Source organism: Urocitellus parryii, chromosome 10 (assembly GCF_045843805.1).
Source record: "Urocitellus parryii isolate mUroPar1 chromosome 10, mUroPar1.hap1, whole genome shotgun sequence".
NCBI lineage: Eukaryota > Metazoa > Chordata > Mammalia > Rodentia > Sciuridae > Urocitellus > Urocitellus parryii.
In genome coordinates, this window is record NC_135540.1 from 132,724,257 (window position 1) to 132,747,391 (window position 23,135).

The window sequence follows — 23,135 nt, forward strand, 5'->3', positions numbered from 1 at the left end:
AGTGTTAGAGAATGAAATGTCTTTTAGAGCATACCATTAGTTTTTAAAATATCTTATAAGAAATATAGTGACTACTATTATTAAGGAGTGCCTACTATGGACTAGACACTGGGAATGCAAAATATATGAACCAACATACATCATTCCATGCCTTTTCTCTGGGGTCCCACTAAAGAAGCCTAAGCCCCTAATCCATAAACAGGCTCTTCAAATATTTGAAAATGGCTTATGGTTGGAGATCACATGAAGAAATTAAATGGAGCAGCCATCCAAGTGTCATGGAGATTTCATGTGTCAACAAATCAACTCCACAAGGAATAGGCAAAAGAAGCAATAAAATGCAGATTTAAACTGTATATGCCAAGTACACAAAGCAAAAACACACAGATATCAAGCTAGAAGCATTTTCCTTAGGTGGCTAGGGTATATGGAAAAGTCTGGATAAACTCAGAACTCATGGAACAACTTTGTATATGCTTTTGGCATAGTGGTGCACCAAGGAATAGTGTCAGTTATACTTAGGGAAACTAAGGGAGCTACATGAACAGGCATCAGCTAACTGGTATTTTTTATGGGTCAACTTGCTGTTGCCAAAAGAAAATGCTTGTATCTTTGGCAATTTCAATAATGGCTACATGTTCAAGTCTGATAATTTTAAGTAGTCTGCTGAGCTCTTCCTTTTAATTAACTGGCACGGAGATTATCTACTCGGGAGCAAGATAAGTAAAGGGACAAGAAAAGGATATCTGACACTTGCCAGATAGAAGTGACCAGCACTTCTCAATGTGGGAAATGAATGCCTGATTTTTATTTCTCTTTTTTTTTTCATTTGCACAAGTTTTCTTTTTTTTAAGGGCAAGTTTCTTTTTTTATTGGTTGTTCAAAACATTACAAAGCTCTTGACATATCATATTTCATACATTAGATTCAAGTGGGTTATGAACTCCCGTTTTTACCCCAAATACAGATTGCAGAATCACATTGGTTACACATCCACATTTTTACATAATGCCATATTAGTAACTGTTGTATTCTGCTACCTTTCCTATCCTCTACTATTCCCCCTCCCATCTTCTCTCTCTACCCCATCTACTGTAATTCATTTCTCTCCTTGTTTTTTTTTTCCCATTCCCCTCACAACCTCTTATATGTAATTTTGTATAACAATGAGGGTCTCCTTCCATTTCTATGCAATTTCCCTTTTCTCTCCCTTTCCCTCCCACCTCATGTCTTTGTTTAATGTTAATCTTTTCCTGCAGCTCTTCCTCCCTGTTCTGTTCTTAGTTGCTCTCATTATATCAAAGAAGACATTTGGCATTTGTTTTTTAGGGATTGGCTAGCTTCACTTAGCATAATCTGCTCTAGTGCCATCCATTTCACTGCAAATTCCATGATTTTGTCATTTTTTAGTGCTGCGTAGTACTCCATTGTGTATAAATGCCACATTTTCTTTATCCATTCATCTATTGAAGGGGATCTGGGTTGGTTCCACAGTCTAGCTATTGTGAATTGTACTGCTATGAACATCGATGTGGCAGTATCCCTGTAGTACTCTCTTTTAAGGTCTTCAGGGAATAGTCCGAGAAGGGCAATAGCTGGGTCAAATGGTGGTTCCATTCCCAGCTTTCCCAGGAATCTCCATACTGCTTTCCAAATTGGCTGCACCAATTTGCAGTCCCACCAGCAATGTACAAGTGGACCCTTTTCCCCACATCCTCGCCAGGACTTGTTGTTTGACTTCAGAATGGCTACCAATCTTACTGGAGTGAGATGGTATCTTAGGGTGGTTTTGATTTGCATTTCTCTGACTGCTAGAGATGGTGAGTGTTTTTTCATGTACTTGTTGATTGATTGTATATCCTCCTCTGAGAAGTGTCTGTTCAGGTCCTTGGCCCATTTGTTGATTTGGTTATTTGTTTTCTTATTGTTTAATTTTTTGAGTTCTTTGTATACTCTGGATATTAGGGCTCTATCTGAAGGGTGAGGAGTAAAAATTTGTTCCCATGATGTAGGCTCCCTGTTTACCTCTCTTATTGTTTCTCTTGCTGAGAAAAAACTTTTTAGTTTAAGTAAGTCCCATTTGTTGATTCTTGTTATTAACTCTTGTACTATAGGTGTCCTATTAAGGAATTTGGAGCCCAACCCCACAATATGTAGATCGGAGCCAACTTTTTCTTCTATCAGACGCAGAGTCTCTGATTTGATATCAAGCTCCTTGATCCATTTTGAGTTAACTTTTGTGCATGGCGAGAAAAGGGGATTCAGTTTCATTTTGTTGCATATGGATTTCCAGTTTTCCCAGCACTATTTGTTGAAGATGCTATCCTTCCTCCATTACATGCTTTTAGCCCCTTTATCAAATATAAGATAGTTGTAACTTTGTGGATTAGTCTCTGTAGCCTCTATTCTGTACCATTGGTCCACCCACTTGTTTTGGTACCAGTACCATGCTGTTTTTGTTACTATTGCTCTGTAATATAGTTTGAAATCTGGTATCGCTATACCGCCTGATTCACACTTCCTGCTTAGAGTTGTTTTTGCTATTCTGGGTCTTTTATTTTTCCATCTGAATTTCATGATTGCTTTATCTATTTCTACAAGAAAAGCCGCTGGGATTTTGATTGGCATTGCATTAAACCTATAGAGAACTTTTGGTAATATCGCCATTTTGATGATGTTAGTTCTGCCTATCCATGAACAGGGTATATTTTTCCATCTTCTAAGATCTTCTTCTATTTCTCTCTTTAGGGTTTTGTAGTTTTCATTGTATAAATCTTTCACCTCTTTTGTTAGGTTGATTCCCAAGTGTTTTATTTATTTATTTTTTTTTGAGGATATTGTGAATGGGGTGTTTTTCCTTATTTCCGTTTCAGAAGTTTTGTCGCTGATATACAGGAATGCCTTTGATTTATGCATGTTGATTTTATATCCTGCCACTTTGCTGAATTCATTTATTAGTTCTAGTAGTTTTTTTGTAGACCTTTTTGTGTCTTCTAGGTATAGAATCATGTCTTCCGCAAATAGTGATAATTAAGTTCTTCTTTTTCCTATTTTTATGCCTTTAATTTCTTTTGTCTGTCTAATTACTCTGGCCAGTGTTTCGAGAACTATATTGAATAGAAGTGGTGATAGAGGGCATCCCTGTCTTGTTCCAGATTTTAGAGGGAATGCCTTCAATTTTTCTCCATTCAGAATGATGCTAGCCTGAGGCTTAGCATAGATAGCTATTACAATGTCGAGGTAAGTTCCTGTTATCCCTAGTTTTTCTAATGTTTTGAACATAAAGGGATGCTGTACTTTGTCAAATGCTTTTTCTGAGTCTATCGAGATGATCATATGGTTCTTATCTTTAAGTCTATTGAAGTGGTGAATAACATTTATTCATTTCCGTATATTGAACCATCCTTGCATCCCAGGGATGAATCCTACTTGATCATGGTGCACAATGTTTTTGATGTGTTTTTGTATCCGATTCGCCAGTAATTTATTGAGGATTTTTGCATCTAGGTTCATTAGAGATATTGGTCTGTAGTTTTCTTTCTTTGAGGTGTCTTTGTCTGGTTTCGGAATCAGGGTGATGTTGGCCTCATAGAATGAATTTGAAAGAGCTCCCTCTTTTTCTATTTCCTGAAATAACTTGAAAAGTATTGGTATTAATTCTTCTTTGAAGGTTTTGTAAAACTCCGCTGTATACCCATCCGGTTCTGGGCTTTTCTTGGTTGGTAGTCTTTTGATTGCTTCTTCTATTTCATCCATTGATATTGGTCTGTTCAAATTGTGTGTATCCTCCTGACTCAGTCTGGGCAAATCATATGACTTAAGAAATTTATCAATGTCTTCACTATCTTCTATTTTATTGGAATATAGGTTTTCAAAATAATTCCTAATTATCTTCTGTATTTCTATAGTATCTATTGTGATGTTGCCTTTTTCATCCCGTATGTTAGTAATTTGAGTTCTCTCTCTTCTTCTCTTCGTTAGCATGGCTAAGGGTCTGTCGATCTTATTTATTTTTTCGAAGAACCAACTTTTAGTTTTGTCAATTTTTTCAATAGTTTCTTTTGTTTCCATTTCGTTGATTTCCACTCTGATTTTAATTATTTCTTGCCTTCTGCTACATTTGCTATTGTTTTGCTCTTCCTTTTCTAGGGCTTTGAGATGAAGTGTGAGCTCATTTATTTGTTGTTTTTTTTTCTTTTTTTGAGGAATGACCTCCAGCCGATGAATTTCCCTCTTAAAACTGCTTTCATTGTGTCCCATAGATTCTGATATGTTGTGTCTGTATTTTCATTGATCTCTAAGAATTTCTTGATTTCCTCCTTTATGTCTTCTGTAACCCATTGATCATTCAGTAACATATTGTTCATTTTCCATGTGATGAAGGATTTTTCCTTCCTTCTTTTATCATTGATTTCCAGTTTCATTCCATTATGATCACATAAAATGCATGGTATTGTCTCCACCCCTTTATATTTACTGAGGGTTGCCCTGTGGCATAATATATGGTCTATTTTTGAGAAGGATCCATGTGCTGCTGAGAAAAAAGTATATCCACTTGATGATGGTTGATATATTCTATATATGTCAGTTAAGTCTAGGTTATTGATTGTGATATTGAGTTCTATAGTTTCTTTATTCAACTTTTTTGTTTGGAGGATCTGTCCAATGGTGAGTGAGGTGTGTTGAAGTCACCCATAATTATTGTGTTGTGGTCTATTTGATTCTTGAACTTGAGGAGAATTTGTTTTATGAACGTAGAAGCACCATTATTTGGTGCATAAATATTGATAATTGTTATGTCTTGTTGGTGAATGGTTCCTTTTAACAGTATATAATGTCCTTCCTTATCCCTTTTGATTAGCTTAGTCTTCAAGTTGATTTTATTTGATATGAGGATGGTCACCCCTGCTTGCTTATGAGGACCATGTGCGTGGTATATTTTTTCCCAACCTTTCACCTTCAGCCTGTGTATGTCTTTTCCAATCAGATGTGTCTCCTGGAGGCAGCATATTGTTGGATTTGTTTTTTTTTTAATCCATGTTACCAGCCTATGTCGCTTTATTGGAGAGTTTAAGCCATTAATGTTTAGAGTTACTATTGATATATGGTTTGTACTTCCAGCCATGTTTGATTATTTATCTTTTTTTTTTTAATTTAGTTTGTTTCTCCATGATTAGCTTTCCCCCCGCCCTCTGTCTTTACTGAGGCACTTCCCACTGATGGTTTTCGTTATTGTTTTTCATTTCTTCCTCGTGTAGTGTTTTGCTCAAGATGCTTTGCAATGCTGGTTTTCTGGCTGCAAATTCTTTTAACTTTTGTTTATCATGAAAGATTTTTATTTCGTTGTCATACCTGAAGCTTAATTTTGCTGGATACAAAATTCTTGGTTGGCATCCATTGTCTTTCAGTGTTTGAAATACATTGTTCCAGGATCTTCTCACTTTCAGCGTCTGTGATGAAAAATCCATTGTTAATCTTATTGGTTTACCCCTGAATGTAATCTGCCTCCTTTCTCTTGTAGCTTTTAATATTTTCTCTTTGTTCTGTATATTGGATATCTTCATAACAATGTGTCTTGGCGTTGGTCTACTGTGATTTTGTATACTCGGTGTCCTGTATGCATCTACAATTTGTATATCCGTTTCCTTTTTCATTTCTGGAAAGTTTTCTATAATTATTTTATTCAGCAGGTTGCTCATTACCTTGGTTTGAACCTCTATACCTTCCTCTATCTTAATGACTCTTAAGTTTGTTTTTTTTATGTTATCCCATATCTCCTGGATGTTTTTCTCGTGATTTTTTACCAGCCTTTCTGAGTTGGCTAGACTCTTTTCAAGATGATATATTTTGTCTTCATTATCTGACGTTCTGGTTTCTACTTGCTCCACTCTGTTAGTGATACTCTCATTTGAGGTTTTAATTTGGTTTATAGTTTCCTTCATTTCTAAAATTATTGTTTGATTTTTTAATAATCTCTATCTCCTGATAAAGATGCTTAACTTCTTCTTTTATCTGTTTATGTAATTCATTTTCAATGTGTTCTTTCACTGTTTGAATTTGCTGTCTCATATCCTCTTTAAGGTTCCATTCCATCTGTCTAAGGTATTCCTTGAGTTCTTTATTTGACCATTTTTCTGATGCCTCTAGGTCCTCCTGAATATTTAGGCTGTCCTGCATTGTTTGTACTCCTTTTCTTCCTTGCTTTTTCATGGTGCTCATGTTACTTCTTGTTCTGTTTGACTGCTGAGTTACTGTTTACTCCTATAAATTTATTTGCTGCTTGGGAGGAAAGGTATTAGAATGGGAAGGGAAGAAGTCACTAAAGAGAATGAGAGTAGCAGGTAGAATTCAAGGAAGGTTAAATAAGGAAAATGAAAAGACAAAAGAAAAAAAAATAGAAAAGAAAAAAAATTTAAAAAAATAATAAAAATATTAAAATTAAAAAGATAATTTAAAAAATTAAAAAATTTTTAAAAACAAAAAATGAAAATAAAAAAACCCAAATTAAAATAATAATAATAATAATAAATGCAGTCTTAGAGTTTGATGAACTTCTCTTCCAGTAGGTGGAGCTGTGCCCACCGGGCCAAGCTTCTCTTTCAATACGATGGAACCAATCACTGTGCAGCAGCTCCTCCTCCCAGACTGGACGGGTTTCCAATCCTCAGTGCCTAGGGCCTTCTCTTGTTTCTAGTCACTTCCCCACTTTTCCTCAAGCCAGGCCTCTCTCACTGGTGATGCTCACCACAATACTGGCTACACGCCAGGTCTGCTGCTCTCGGGAGCCCTATTTTCATGAACGACTGGGCACACTCTCCCTGTTTGCCATTCCCTCAGACCCTAAGTTTGTAGAGCTTGGGGCTGAGAACCCTCAGTGATATTTGCTTGTCCTCCGGTAGCCACCCCCCCCCCCGTAGCTGGTGCAAGAGACCTCAGTTGTCAGCACTGGTGGGAGCGGTAGCCGGGAGTTCCGCGCCTTGGGTCCCGCGCCACTCCTGATTCCCTGGGTCTGGCTATCGCGCTCACGGGAGAGCTGGGAGGGGCCCTTGAGGTTTCCCCGCTGTGTGGAGAGGGAAGGCTAGGGAGTAACACACCTGTCGCCGCTGGTTTCAATGAAGTTATCTCCTCCGCCGCATTCTGGTGACGTCAGTTCTCTGCCATGGTGGTATCCCATGCAAATGGTGACAGTTCATTCCCTTTGCCTGGTGACCAATGCAACGGGTGGGTCCTGACTGGCTCTCCCAAGCCCCGTTTCAATCCTGTGGCCACTGCCTATGAAGGCTTGGTTGGCATTAGCCTCCGTAGGTTCAGAAGGGCCGACCAGTTGTTTCAGCAGGATCGTTTAGTGCTGACTCACAGCAGTTTGTCTGCGAGAAGCAGGCGAACGGGAGCTTGAATCAGCTGATCCGGGCTAGGTGTGTGTTCTGAGAGGCCCAGACTGTTCGCCCCAGATCCACGTGATCCTGAGCAAACAGCATTTAGACGGTTTACGACTCCCTATGCCCACGCAGCTGAAGAGGTCAGAGACTTGATCTCTCCACGCCTGCCGCCATGTTGGATCTCTCCAGCGCACCAAATGCCTGCTTTTTAAAAATGAGGAAGACAGCACTTGAGTATTGCTTCTAAACAAATGTAGAGTAAGTTAAAAATGTTAGCAACAGTTTAGAGTTGGTTTATAAAAGAGAAAGTTGACCAGAATTTGGACAGTTTATTTGGGATATGAAAATTCCTGGGATCATTTGGGGAGTTAGGCCCTATCTAAACCAGTAATCTTCCAGAAAAAGACTCAGACTCTTGATTGACCTAACAAGATAAAAACAGTTGTGACTATACAGAGAAATCAGGATGGTAGGATATCAAATGAGATTGCAACAGAAACCATTATGTTTGACTCTCTGAGACGCCTATACCTATTATTACTCTCCTATCTATAGTATTATCTGGTGGGACTTGACATTCCAAAGTATCAACTGGTGTTACAAGATGTATTAAAGCAATGGTCTACTAGCAGTAACTTCTTCCCAGAGATATCCAGACAAACTATTCAAGGGTATGGCAACATTTTATCAAGAAAGACCCTAGATTGGCTTTATGATTGCACCCTGAGTAACCCAATGGCTTGATAGAGTGGTAGAGCTCTGGTGACACAACTGAAGGACCTACATGGAGAATCATAATTTCAGGCTTGGATGATTATTGGCTCCAGCCAATGTGTTCATTTCATGGGGACTTTTTTTTTTAAGAGAGAAAGAGAATTTTTTAATATTTATTTTTCAGTTTTCGGTGGACATTCCATCTTTTATTTTTTATGTGGTGCTGAGGATGGAACCCAGCACCCTGCGCATGCAAGGCAAGCGCATTACCACTTGAGCCACATCCCAACAGCCCCATGGGGACTTTTAATATAATAAAAATGTGTTACATAGTGTTGGGCCCCTGGTTCCCTACCTGATGGTGAAGTAGACTTTCCCAGTGACCTGAATGCTTTGGTTCAAAGCCCAGTTTCCTTCTTTGAATCAAGCTTTTCTATACTTCTTGAGATACATTTCTTTAAATCCTTCTTTAAATGTTAAGTTGTTAAATTTAGCAAACAAAAATACTAGGCCTTGTACCAAAAAAGAAAAATACAGGACACCCAAATAAATTTGAATTTCAGATAAACTGCCATATAAGACATACCAGAAAAAAAAAATTTGTTTATCTGAAATTCAAATTTAACTGCTTTTCTGATTTTATCTGACAACTTTATAAATGTTTAAAAAGAAGCCATGATTCTCAGAAACAAAACATATTGCATCCATGAAATGAGAACAAGATGCTATAAAAAATAAATAACCAGAAGATAAGAGCTATTAGAAAAGTAGGAGAACCAAAATTAAGCATTCAGTAGATGTGTTGAAGAAATTTCCCAAATTAAAACAACATTGATTAAGCTTGAGTTGTTGTCATAGTTGTTCCCAGGCAACAGTCTGATTTTATCCATTATACGTTATTGTCTTACTTCTATAAACTTGACTAGGAATTAGGGAGGTTACCACATGGTTGACCCAAGGTTAAAACATATTAAGTGGTGAAGAAGTAGGCCTAATTGCAGAAAAGAGGTTTTTGGTTTTTTTTAAGGAGATTCTTTTATATTTAGCTAAAACATAACCATTATATAATTTCCAGATAGCAGTTTTCAAAATGCTATCTCAATAGTAGGTAGTTTGAGTTTGTTGTTTCTTGTTTATATGTTTTAAGCAGTTTCTCACTCCTTTACCTGAAGGGAAAAATTAAGTGTATTCCTCTTTGTTTTGTTTTTTAATACTTGATAGGTAGAACAGTTGTGGCAGCCTTTCTTCGTCACAGAAAAAGTCCACAAATTTGGAACACCTATCTTTGCCTTCCAGAACCCCCAAAAGACTCAAGGATTTGAAGGCACAAGGTACCCTGGAGGGTGGGGATGAGAAGCAAAGTTGAAAACAAATTATTTGAAAGTTAATTTTTGCCCTCACATTGTAGCCAGACAACTAATTCTCTGACAAAACACTGAAGGCCTATTTTTTGGAGAAATTGAGCCAAACAAAACTGGGAACTGGGGGAAGAGGGTGATGGTAGCTATGTGCTGTATTGAAGACAGGATCATTGTCAGTATTGGAAACATTGTAAGCTCCAGTCCATCTTCTCCAACCAACTATGAAATCTAGCAACTGGGCTTATATCTAGCTTTAGTCTACGCCACCCAAAAAAAGATGAACAGTGAAGAAAAAACAGTAGTTTGACAATTATTTATTATAGTGACACCCAGAGTCTACAAGCCTTGCTCATTCATACATAGCTTATAATCACTTGAAATCACTATGCACTGGTAGCCAAGAATCACTAGACATTTGAGGAAACCTGCAATGTAAAAGATGATAAAACTTCTGAAAGAAGCTATGATCTCAGAAACAAAACATTGCATCCATGAAATAAGAAGATGCTATAAAAATAAATAATCAGAAAGTAAGAGCTCTTAGAAAGGCAGAGCCAAAATTAATCATTCAGTATATGTATTGAAGAAATTTCCCAAGGTAAAATAAAAACATGAAAAATAGGCAAGAAAAAATTAAGATGCAACATTTGATTATTAATCAGAATTCCAAAATAAAATATTTTATAAAGAGAGAAAAAAACTAACTTTTCATGAAAAGATAGGACATTAGTATCTTAAAGTAAAAGGATCCCACCAAGTGCCCAGGCCAATGAGTTAAAAGACAAAGAAGCACATCGTAATATTTTATGATGCCAGGATTAAAGAATATCCAAGTTGGGAAAAAAACGGATTATATAAAAAGAATGTTTTTAGGATGACATTTAGATTTCTTAGTAGACCACACTGGATGCTGGGAGACTGTTAAAGCAAGACCTTTAAACTTAAAAGGGGAAATGATATCCAGCCTAGATTTCCGTACCCATACAGTTCAGTCAAATATGGTGCTACAATAAAGATATCTTTAGACTTTTGTGGTCTCAAGTTTTTATCTCACCATATACCCTCTCTTAGGATGACATTGGAGGATGTGCTTCACCAAGGGAATAGTTAAGTAAGAGGGCATGGGATCCTGAAAACAAAATCTCAAAGGCAAATAGTGAAAGAAAACCTCAGGATGAAGACTATGTCAAGTAAGTAGGATGGGGATTCCAGAAGTAGGTCTCTAGGAAAACTTGGCACAAAGTATTTGAATAAATGGAAAATGCAGAAAGGAGTAAGACAGATTTGGGGACATAAGGGGAAAAGGATCTAAATACTTAAGGAAACTAGGTTAATGACAAAAGGAGAAAATTAAAAGTATACCAAATAACACATTTTGGATGAGAATCACTAACACAAGAATAGATTGAAATATTCTTCTTTGAGTAATCAGATTTTAGAGGTTTGACATTAAAAATATAGTAAAATTTTATTGTTCAATATTAGATTGATCCTTAAGGCATCGTACTCCACAGTTACAATACTTGTTCACTTTAAATAAGATGGGCACTGCAGAAAGTTGTGGGGTTTTTTCAATTTTTCAACAACTTTTTTTGTTAAAGGAACTTTATCCCTCAACTTTTTATTTATAGAAATGACATATAGTCTAGTAGCAATTTCAACAAGCTTTTCATTTGAGTTTTCACTACTGTAGATTTAAATATTTTAAATTTTCATACTGCTTTTCACCTTCCAATTGTACTATCAAGATACATTCAGTGGCTGGTCTATAATGTATTCCTGTATAATATTTCATATTATTTTTCTATGAATTATGTTTCAGGGGTTTTTCTGTGCTTTGTTTATATTATATAGTTACAGAATAAATTTTCATTTAATTGTAAATGATATATTCACTGTCATCAAATTTATTGAGTGAACCATGTCAGGACAATTTGTTCGACTCCTCTTTATCTAAATAGGGATAATGTACAGTAAAAAGGATAACATACAGTAAAATATACATAAAGTGCACCAATCATAAATATATGGCTTAATGATTTTTCACAAATGTATACGTTCATAACAAGATCACATTAAGATATCTATACACTCGGATTATAGTACAAAACAATTCTGGCTCTGTAGTTCTGGGCACTCTTCCCTCAAAAATAGTCACCTCATCAGTTTGTTTTGTTTTTTGTTAAATTTCATGTGGATGTGACAGTATGTATTGTTTTACACTTAGCTTCTTTCATCAGCAGAAAGTTGATATAGACTATAGACAGTTCCATTCTGTGAATAATCATAAATTCATTTATCCTTTCACCTGTTGCTGGCATTTGAGTTCTTAGCAAATTTTGGCTGTTATGAATAAAGCTGCAATAAACAATGTTGGTTTTCCATGGATGTGTATACTCATTCCTCTTAGTATATACCTAGAAGAGTCAAAGTGCTATGTCATAGGGTAAGTGTATGTTTATTTTTAGTAGAATGCCTGATGCTTTCCAAAGTGATCTTATCATTTTACATTCCCATAAGTGAACAATGTTTCATTCAGTTCCATTTAATAACAAACACTTATTATTACCAGTCCTTTTCATTTTGCCCATTCTGATATTGTGTAATAGTATCTTATTGTGGCTTTAATTTGTATTTCCATGATCGGTGATATTGAGTGCATCTTTATATGCTTATTAGCCATCCATATATCTCTTTTGAAAGTACCTGTTCATGGGTTTTGCCCACATACAAATTACATTATCTTTCTGTTGATTTGTGGGAGTTCTGCATGTATGCTCTATACAACTTATCAGATATGTGTATTGTGAATATCTTCTGCCATTCCATGCCTTGCCTTTTTACTTTCTTAATGACATATTTTGATAGACATTTTTTATTTTGATGAAATGTAGTTTATCAGATTTTTTCCTAAGTTAAATTTTCAAATTTGGTTACTGAGAAAAACATTTTAGGTGTATGAGTTTTCTCTAGTACTTTCTCCTTTTTTTTAAGCTTTTTGTTGTTGTTGTTTATTTTTATGTGATGCCAGGGATCGAAACCAGTGCCTCATGCATGCTAGGTAAGTGCTTTACCACTGAGCCACAACCCCGGCCCAACTTTCTCCTTTTCTTTATACACTTTATATTCTTTTTTTTTTTAATCCAACTAACGGTGATTTATCATGTATGTGAGATTTTGAAGTTTGTCTTTCATGAAATTTGGGGTAGGAAATTTGGCATTATTTTGAGTTAACCCCAAAAGACTGAAGATTTTCCAAATTGAATTTTTCTAAAAATTTTCTGAATGGCATAAAATGACTAAAAACCAAATATAGTTCTCAACATGTATTTTGCTTAAAATTTTAAGTGTTAATATACCAATTCTGCAGCTATTAGAATTATAAATAATTAAATCTATTTTTCTGTATGTATTGTCATTTAAATGTCTATACATTTGAGGAAATTTTTAGACATTATTTAGTCAAATATTCTTCTTTTTTCCTATGTCAAAATTCTTATTATCCATTTATTTTTCGTATTACTCTACTACCAGGAAGTTCTCGGTATCTCTTTCTACATACAAAATTAACAATTTTCACAAGCATTCATTATTTACAGCACTTCACTTTTGCAGTACATACACGTTAGTGTCTTGGCTGATTGAGATAGGCACCTTGATCCAGTTAAGTCTTTCAACAAATATTTACTGAGCAGCTACACAGTGCCAAGGTATACTGTTGTATCCTTACTGTTGTAAGCACTGGAACTTTACAGAAAACTCCAAAAATTCCTGCCTTCATAAAGCTTACATTTTAGTGTGATTTTTTTTCCATTTCTGTTTATATTCAGAATGTTATATTGATTAACTTATTTTTGGTAATAGGAATGAAACTCGGGTACTTTACCCTGAACTACATTTTCCCGAAAAAACTACATTTTGTTCTTTATTTTGAGACAGGATCTCACTAACTTCCTCAGACTGGCCTTGATCCTCCTGTGCCAGCCTCCCAAGTTGCTGGAATTATAGGCATGTGTCATTAAACCTGGCTAGAATTTTACCTCTACTTAACAGTGAATTTATATCAAAAATAAGTCTGAATTATGTGAGACTTATTAGTTCAAATTAATGTATCTATAAAAAAATGTGTTCCCTTGTATGAGAAACTGCAACCCAGCAGGAATTATATTTCCCACACCTCCTAACATTTACATAGTGCCTATCATCAGTTCTTCCCAATAGAACAATAGAATTGGTGTGTCACTTTCAGGTCAAGATATTTTAGGAGTATACCTTTTCCTTTCTTTTTTGCCTTTCACTGATTAGGTGCATCTGACAACAAGTGTTAGGCAATAGTGAAGCCACAAGACGGAAGGAACGAAGTCCATGATTTATTTAGACAGGAAAGGAAGTCCAAATACTCCGACTTTAATGTGTGAAAAGTAACATGTTAAGCTACTGATGTGTGTTGGGAAGGGGAGGTTATATTAGCAATTAACATTACCTTAACTAATATAATTGTTAATTTTGCAGATTTTATTAATCTGACTAAATATGATGCTTATCTTAAAACAATCATTATTATTGATTAGATATAATTTTAGGAGTGCCAGAAGTGCTAGTAAAGGAGGTGCTCATCTGTTTAGCCTCCCAAAGTCCTACGCAATGTCTAAGAACAGTCTATTGCTGAATATTGAACCAATAAAAACTCCAGGACATCCCTAACAGTTGGTGGTGTATTTAAAAAAAAAATAAAGGAATTATGTAACAAAGTGCAAGAGTCACTGTGAGTTCTCTTTGCCCCTTGAACCATATTATTATAACCATAGTTATAATATTAAGCAATTACTATTTAAATTCTAATCAAATAGCACTGATGAATGTGTAGGGAGTTTCCTGTGAGAAAGCTATGTTTTTCCTCATTCAGAATGGTAGTAAATATAAAAATTAGTTAGAAAATCATATATACAAGCTTTAAATGTTCTTGTGTGAAAAGAATTGGTTGTCTCAGGGGAGTAGAACTCTATGACTAAGAACAGAAATGTGAGGGAGACTTCATTTTTTTCAAGTTTGAATAGTGAACCATATGAGTATATTACCTACTTAAAAACACTTGTTGAAATACAAATTTGATGAATAGCTTGTGAGAATTGATGAATCATAAAAAATATGTCTTCAATTTCAAATTGGTGGATCAGATCACAAAATTGATTACATAATTTAGTAAGTATACTTAATGATATCCTTCCCTTAAACTTGGGAAATTTCATGGGTTTTATTTATAACAACTATTAAAGTAAGTGTTGAAATAAACTGAACTTAAAACAATCTGAATCACAGCATCTCGAAATGATAAATCAAGATTGTAAAAATGTTGAAACATATTCAATTAATATTGCTTCATTTTAAATGTTATATTGTATTATAGTATACTAATAATGTATAATATTCCAAAAGTTTCATTTAAAAACTAACTGCTATGGAAGCTCATGGGATAGTCAGGCTACTCAAGAGATTTGACTTGATCTGAGACTTGAAGCTGATAGAACTTAAATAGGGAAGAGGATAAGAACATGAACAGAGCAAGAAGGCAGAGAACTGGCAAGGCTTGGTTGAGCCATTAAACAACAGCCATCAATGAAGTGATTGTTTAAAATGCCTTATCCTAGACCTACTGGATCAAAATTTCTGAGGTCAGGAGCCAAAATGTTCATTTCTGTCAAGTTCCTGATAAATTTTATGTTTACCAAAATTTGAGAATATCTTAACTGCATGTAAATATTCTCAATGGTACTTGGATTTATATTAAAGAGATCCCATACAATTACTTTTTTAAAAAAGCAGTAATCAGTTCCAGAAGGAAATTGAGAAATGGCTACACTGCATATTACCAACAGTTAATTTCATTAAATATTGGCCAACCATATTGCCAGTACTTGATAGGTTATCCATAGTGCCACTATTTAATTCCATTAAAAACCTTTGTGTTTCCATTGAATACAGAGCACTCTATTTATATGTAATAAATGGAAACAGAAAGTTCAGTTTCTTTCATTTTTTTGAGTGTTGAGAGTTTCTTTGAATTATAGGGAAAGACCAGAATGTCAAAAATATTAATGCCAGATTCACTCCTTCCTGTTTTCTCTTAAGATGAATCAGATGTGCTTTTCAAATTGGTTGTGTTTCTGATATTGGAAAGGTACTTGTGCCATTGACTGCTCTTCACCCATGTGCCTTTCTTTTGTAAACCCTGTGTTCCACCTTTGTTACCACTAACAAAATTTTAAGATATGAAGCTGAAAACAATGACAACCAATCCTAAAGTTTTTAAACTCATATTTCCCATGGCTGTTTCTAAGATAATTTGTGGAGCTCATAGTGCTTATATTAATATTTAATATAGCCTATTTTTGCCACAAAACATTTCTATTCTAAAATGTCATGTTCCATGATATTATGTTGATATACTGAAATCTCAGTGTAAATTTCACCATTTTGTGACAAGGGTTTCTTTTTTATTTTGGTATATGAGATAGTACCCTTAAAGTTACCCTTAATAAATACCTTTAATAAAACCCCCATATTAGTTAATGTATGGTAGGATAATAGTAAAATCATAATGCCATTTAAAGCTGTATGTTCTTGCATTCTTAACTCAAAAGTGGGGACATTTGACCAAAAAAAGGTTCTAAAAATATTATAATGACATCATTACCACTCAAAAGTGAGAGCCATGGGAACATATTTTGGGAAATGAAAACTGGTCTGCAACTACAGGGATGATCTCCCTGAGGAAGTGATGTTCGGGCTGTGTTAGTCAGCTTTTCATCACTGACCAAAATAAGCAACTTAGAGGAGAAAAAGTTTGTTTTGGGCTCTTGATTTTAGAGAATCACTCCATGGTTGACTGACTCCATTGCTCTGTGCCCAAGGTGAGACAAAACATCATGGCAGAAAGGCATGACATAGGAATGCTGCTGCACTCATGGCAACCAGAAAACAGAGGACAGTGCAGGGAACCTGGGACAAGATATAATCCAAGGGCACCCATCCAGTAAGCACTTTATCCAGCCATGCCCCACCTGCCCAGAGTCACCACTTAGTAAGCCATTCAGATTATTAATACATCAAATCGAAACCACTGATGAGTTTATACTCATGATAATCCAGTCATTTCACCTCTGGACATTCCTACATTGGAGATCATGCATTCAAAATGAGCTTTTGGGGATACATTTCTAGGTACAGACCATGAGACAGGCTGACATCTGAATGATGAATAAGAGTGAGTCCAGCAGAGTATGGAACGTGGCCTTCTAGGTAAAGACCAGTGATGTATGCAAGAATTGGAACTTGTTTTTAGAAGAGTGGTAGAAGTATATGATGAGTAATGATAATAATAGTTACTCATGCTACTTAACTAATTAAAAAAGAAAATTACAAAGAAAAATCACTAACAAGTCAATTTACCTAAGTACATTTCTACTAAAGAAATCACCTAAAGTGTCACTTAGATTATCAGTTTATGGTAAGGATTAATTATCCTATAACTATTGAGATAACCATTTAGCCAGTCAAGAAAATCTGAGTCTAGGTCCTAACTATATTTCATATGTCAACATAAATCCTAGCTAGAATAAAAAAATAAACATTTTTAAAATAAAACCATAAAAGTGCAGGAAGAAACTATGAGTTGTAACTTTTTATCATGTCAGGTAGAGATGGCCTTTCTAAGTATTAGGCAAAAGTCAAATTACATAAGGGAAAAGATCAATAGATTTGCTGATATAAAAATATAAGGCATAAGAAAGCTGGAAGAAATTTTAATAGGGAAAAGGTTTGTAATATGTAGGACAAGCCAGGTACCAAAAGCCCCTACTAAGAAAAAGAGTTTTTTAATCTGGGGAAAATTTCAAGCAAAAACATTGCACAAAAGTATTAAATATAACACTGACTGATCGATTGGTGTTCAGTTATACTAGTTATCAAATAAATGACACAGGGGGACTATTTCTATGGAAATACACTGTGCAAACTCATGTACAGTGATATCATTAAGAATTATCTTGATGCAAGGATAACCTCCAAATTCACTATTAGGCAAGCTGTCCCAGATATCATGAACAGGAATCCCCCCAACCCAATTAAGATGCTCAAATCACCTGGTTGATTACTCAAAACAAATAAAAAAAAAAAGTTTGGAAAGTTGTAGTGAAGGTTAATACATTTAACACAAAGTCCGGCAGAAGTCAGAGGACAATATTACCTGAATTCTGTGTTAACAGTGTTGTTATGCCCTTATGTGTCTTGCTACATCAGCCCTCACTTCTAACAGTTTGGTCATGAGAACCACAGTTGAAACTGAAAAGGGGAAGGAGGGCTTAGCAATGCTTAGAGTCAGTATATACTTGCTATGTCAGAAATATGCAGGGCTGATTATGCCTCATTCATGGCCTGCTGAGAACCATGTTTTTAATTGTGTTTCTGAGGCAGAACATACATGGAGTCAAACTGGATGTCAGTAATGAATACACGTTAGGGATGATAATAGCTGTTAGTGTGAAGGTAGCATTATATGTACCTCATCACTTGGCCTTTCTTCTCCTGTCTGTTAGCAAGGCTCTCATTTGTTCCATTTTTTAACATATGATCCATTGGCTCTCTTTGTCCTGTCTATACCTAACATATCTTTAGTATTCTGCCTGTCTCACAAGCTACTTGTTTACCCACTATACGTGAGTTTCATATATCTTGCTTTCCTTTAGAAGAGAATTGAATATTCTCATAAGACATTACACATGAAATATTTTGCTTGAAGTATTAAACAAAGAAGTATCCAATATAGAATAAATTATTATATATAATGGGATATGGGCTGTTAGAATATCTATTTCTTTGTATATACAGAGAAATGTCTAGAAGGATCTTCTCCAAAATATTAATGGCAATTTTCTGAGTGAAGGATTTAGGGTTTTTGCTTCTCATTTTTTTGTATTATTACAGGTGAAGTTGGAGGGATACCATGAGAAGCTGTTGCCATTTATAATCTAAAGAAAAGACAATTATGGTTTTAAATTTTTTTAGATTGCCAGTGTTATTCTCTGTAAAGAATATAATCTTTGAAGTCAGATAGATCCAAGCCCATTTATTAGTGGTATAAAGTTGTGCACTTAGCAGTTTCCTAGTCTGGAGAGCAAGGACAATAAGTGCCTTAGAGGAGGCACAGTGCAAAGATCATATTAGTAGTCTAGTAAATATTCTTGTACCCCTATATTTAACATAGTACTTAATTCTGTCCTACCCTCTGTTTCATTCCTGGTGGCATAAAAGGACCTGCAGATTACAGTGCTGGCAAATTCTGGGAGTTGCAAGAACTCTTTCCCAAGGTATTTTAGCTCAAGGTACCTTGATTAGAGTGCTGTGCTCCAACAGAGCTGATGAGGGAATCTGATTTTCCCACTGTGTTCCATTTTAAAGTTGAAAGTATAACATGCTATTGGAAAAGATTTAGGCTCTAGGACTTAATAAAATCAAATTTCAGTTATTAAAACTTGGGATTAGATTGTACTTTTACAAACTTGAATGCGTATAAAATCATCTAAAGAAGTGGTTCTCCAGTTTATTCACCCAACATCACCTTTTCATAACATCGGTGTTGCTATCTTGAAATTTATAGATAATATACTCTGCTTACACACATTTTTAAAAATTGGTATAATTTCATGACAATACTGTAAATGACAAATGCAAAAGAAGTAATTACAATTAAATAATATGTACTTCAATATCTAGATAGTCTGGAATGACTAACTTTACGATAGTATAGTACTCAGAGGCTTGCACACAAATAGAGTTACATGAATATAGTGAACATGGCAATTAGAAGTGTGCTTATTGACAACCAAATACCAGTAGTTACATGGCCATTGATGATGTGTTTCTGTTCCACAAAGGCTAATTTTCCTGTATTTACACAGGGTTAAATTCCTGCAGAATTCAGTGTATATTAAGATTCTGCAGAAAATACTGAAAATATACAATTTGGAATTAATCAGGGAACTTGTTTAAAATGTGGATTTTGGGCCCCCATGCCCAGAGGTATTTGCCTCTAGGGGTACAGGATATGGCCCAAAAATCTTTTGGTGATTCTGAGTCAGACAATCTGTTATCTAAATCAGCTCTGGGAGGAAGGTTGTCCTGAAGAGTAGTACCTAAGATGAAACACTACAAACCAAAAACCCAAGTTTGCCATTCAGTTCTCCTGCAGTGTAATGTAGTAAAGGGAAAATAAGTGATCTAGAATAGGAGTATCTCACTCAGTTTCAAACACAACTATTTCTTTTTTTAAATTTTTTATTGATTTTTTTAAGTAAATGACAGCAGAATGCATTACAATTCTTATTACAGATATGGAGCACAATTTTTCATATCTCTGGTTGTATATAAAGTATGTTCACACCAATTTGTATCTTCATACATGTACTTTTGATAATGATGTCCATCTCATTCCAGCATCCTTGCTAACCCCCTGCCCCCCTCCCTTCCCCTCCCACCCCTCTGCCCTATCTAGAGTTCCTCTGTTCCTCCCATGCTCCCCCTCCCTACCCCACTATGAGTCAGTCATCTTATATCGGGAGAAAATATTTGACATTTGTTTTTTGGGGATTGGCTAACTTCACTTAGCATTAGCTTCTCCAGTACCATCCATTTACCTGCAAATGCCATGATTTTATTCTTTTATTGCTGAGTAATATTCCATTGTGTATATATGCCATATTTTTTTATCCATTCATCTACTGAAGGGCATCTAGGTTGGTTCCACAGTTTAGCTATTGTGAATTGTGCTGCTATAAATATTGATGTGGCTGTCAGACACAACTATTTCTAATTGCTTTGACTTGGTATAAATTTTCTGGGTCAGTTTTCCCCATCTATAAAATGGGCATTGTTACCTGCAGCATGGAGGGGTGAGACTGTGTTTGAGACCCATTGAAGTTTGCTTTGTTTGTAAAGATTATTAAAATTCTCAATGAAAGGCAGCAAAATGAAATGTATTAACCATGTGATCAGGGTTCACTTTCCTGAAAGACCACTGTTTAAAACCAGAGAAAAGCATGTGAGGAAAACCTTAGCCCGTTAACCCCTCCCTTCCAAACAAACTAAAGAGGCACCAGCTTTGAAAACTTGATAGGATTCTGGCTCCAGTCGGCCCGAGGCAATTTCGTGAATTTAGACGAATCCCTTCACCTTCACCGGACTCTCTGTTTTTAAGCAATATCTATTACTCAACTACTTCTCCAATCCCTTTTGTGTCCTTCTCCCACACCTGCCACCTTCCTTTCTTCCTCTGATGACGTTTTACCCGCGTTCTTACCAAATCCTGCACTATGTGCGTTCTGCGCGCTCTCGTCCCAGATTTTGGTCACCCGCCCCCTTGCTACTCCGAAGAGGGAGCCCCGCCCCCCGCAGTCCTCCCGCGACGTCCCGGCTCCACTGGAGGTGGACTCCCAGTCCTTCTGTGCGCTCCCGCAGTTCTGGCACATCCGGGTTGCTCGCTGTCACCTCCCCACCGCTCCCTTAGCGTCCCACCCTGACACACACCACAAACCTGTGACCTCAGCTCGGGGTATTGGTGCTGAGTTCCTCACCACTATTCCCAGCCACCCCTTGCACACTGCCACAGTGTCCTTTCCATACTTGTCTGGCTGCCAGAGAACAAGGCTGGCTCTTCCTCCTCGCCCCAGAATGCCCGTCTCGGGCTGGGTCCCTCGCCACCGAGTCCGGAGCCCTGCACCACCCACGTGTACAAGAGCGAGTGCCAGGCCAGCAAAAAACCGAAGGACCGCGGCTCCTGGCCGCAGAAGCTTTATGATTGTAAGAGAAACCTCGCACCCGCCCGCAAGCCGCGCACAGATAGCGAACTGCACGTGCTGGGCGCCGGCGCCTCGCTGCAGGGTGCGGGTGCCCGCAGAGGCAGCTAGCTTTCGAGCGCGAGCAGAGGGAGGGTGGGTAAGCGAACCGAGGAAGGGTGGGCGCGTTGGTGGGTCTGAGAAGCAGACATCTCCGAAAAGCAGGGGCTACGCGGCTGTGCTGCCCGTAGGACTGCAGTGCCACCTCTCCCAAGAAAGCCCGCTAGCTCACACGCCCGCGCGCGTACGCACGTGCACACGGTAGGCAGGGAAAGCACTAGCGAGAGCATTTGAGTGCTGGGCGCCTTGTAGCTATGGCATCTGTCCTCAACAGCAAAATTCACCCGCCAGGGACTTGCCCGAGCTCCAAAGCCGATTCCCGCGGTGGCACAGGCTGGAGAATGGACTGTGATCCCGAGATGCACGTCAAAATGTGCAAGAAGATCGCCCAGCTCACCAAGGTAAGGTAGGGCGCTGAAGCTGGCGAGCAGCGCGCCCGGGGCTGCTAGAGCCAGGGAGGGAGGGCAGACGCGCCTCCCGGGAGGCCCGTGCCAAATCCGGACAAACTTTGTCTCTGAAGCCAACCAGGAAAGGAAACGGTGCTAAATCTGGTTGACTTGACCTTTTGGAGGCACCATTCTGAAACAGAACCTTTGCCAAGGAAACTCACGCAGCCTGCCTGCTGAGCAGGTGGGCTGTGCTTTTACCTAGGTGGGAATGTGAATGAATCCTGTGTGTATGTGTGTGTGTGTGTGTGTGTGTGTGTGTGTGTGTGTTTTCGTTCCTTTGCCATCAATGCTTAAGTGTTCGTGCCTGGAATGTTGTGAAATTTTTCAACGCCGTACTTTACAGCTGGGAGGTCATGTGAGCACTATTTAAACACTTGATTCATTTATTCTTTCCATTCAACAAATATTTGAGTCATTTGTTGAGTGCCAGCAGCTTGCCGTGGCACCGCACTAACCCTGGAAGGCAGCCCAGGGGACTTACTATCAAACTGGCTGCAGACGTGTGTAGGAGCATAAATGGGGAAGAGTACAATTCACTATATAATTATGGGATTAGAAAGGACCTTGGGAGGTCAGCCAGACCTTCTCCCTACTTCATTTCAGAGACACAGAGTCATGTGTCATATTCATGAAAACTATCAAGAGGCTGCCACCAGTGCTGGCTGTTAACCCTCTTCAGCTTCCCAATTAAAGAGCTCCTTGTCATAGGTTCCCCTCATGTGTCTTGTCTGTCCATGGAGAACTCCATTCCTCTCTGTCTTTTGCACAGGGTTTGAAGTGGATGCAGCTAGCTGTTTGTGCAGGTCTTCCTTTTAGTCTCCTAATAAACTCCTTAGAGTATGCCTGCCAGTGGAAGGTGGGAGCCAGATTCTGTCCAGAAATATATAGAACATACTTTTTCCTCACTATCTCCTTCTTACTTCCCTTACCCACTTTTTTTGTGGAATCATGGGCATTCTTACCACCAGACACACACTATTTTGCAGAAAGGAATAAAGCACAGAGTGGGAACTACTCTAGCTATCTTCTCCTGCCTCTCTAGTTAACTTCCCTTCATTCTTTGCACATAAAACTATCTCCAAACAGTGATCTCTAGTCAAGGACTGAAAAATGGGAATGTAGATAACCAGTGGAGAATTTGGCATGTATGACTGGCACTATGGATCTAACCTACATTCATCTACTTAGTGACACCAATCAAAACATTTATTCTGCCTATAATCCCAGTAACTGGGAGGCTGAGGCAGGAGGATTACAGGTTCAAAGCCAGCCTCAGCAACTCAA

The 23,135-nt window shown here is 37.3% G+C and overlaps 2 protein-coding genes across 5 annotated transcripts in view; one reads left to right on the plus strand and one right to left on the minus strand.

Moving 5' to 3' along the window:
• The window catches only part of Ncapg (non-SMC condensin I complex subunit G), a 71,313-nt gene extending 49,531 nt beyond the window's left edge, over positions 1-21,782 (minus strand). Inside the window, exon 1 of one of the 2 annotated variants that reach the window (XM_026403497.2) lies at positions 21,702-21,782. The gene's annotated coding sequence lies outside the window, so the exon portion shown is untranslated. Of the gene's footprint in view, positions 1-21,686 lie in introns of both variants that reach the window. The other variant, XM_026403504.2, reaches the window with a different exon arrangement.
• Positions 21,072-23,135, plus strand: part of Fam184b (family with sequence similarity 184 member B) — a 109,429-nt gene continuing 107,365 nt past the window's right edge. The window contains exons 1-2 of one of the 3 annotated variants that reach the window (XM_026403476.2): positions 21,072-21,307; positions 21,677-21,803. In XM_026403476.2, the coding sequence (XP_026259261.2) occupies positions 21,744-21,803 (60 nt within the window). In that variant the 5' untranslated portion in view covers positions 21,072-21,307; positions 21,677-21,743. The other 2 variants (XM_026403485.2, XM_026403468.2) reach the window with 2 other exon arrangements.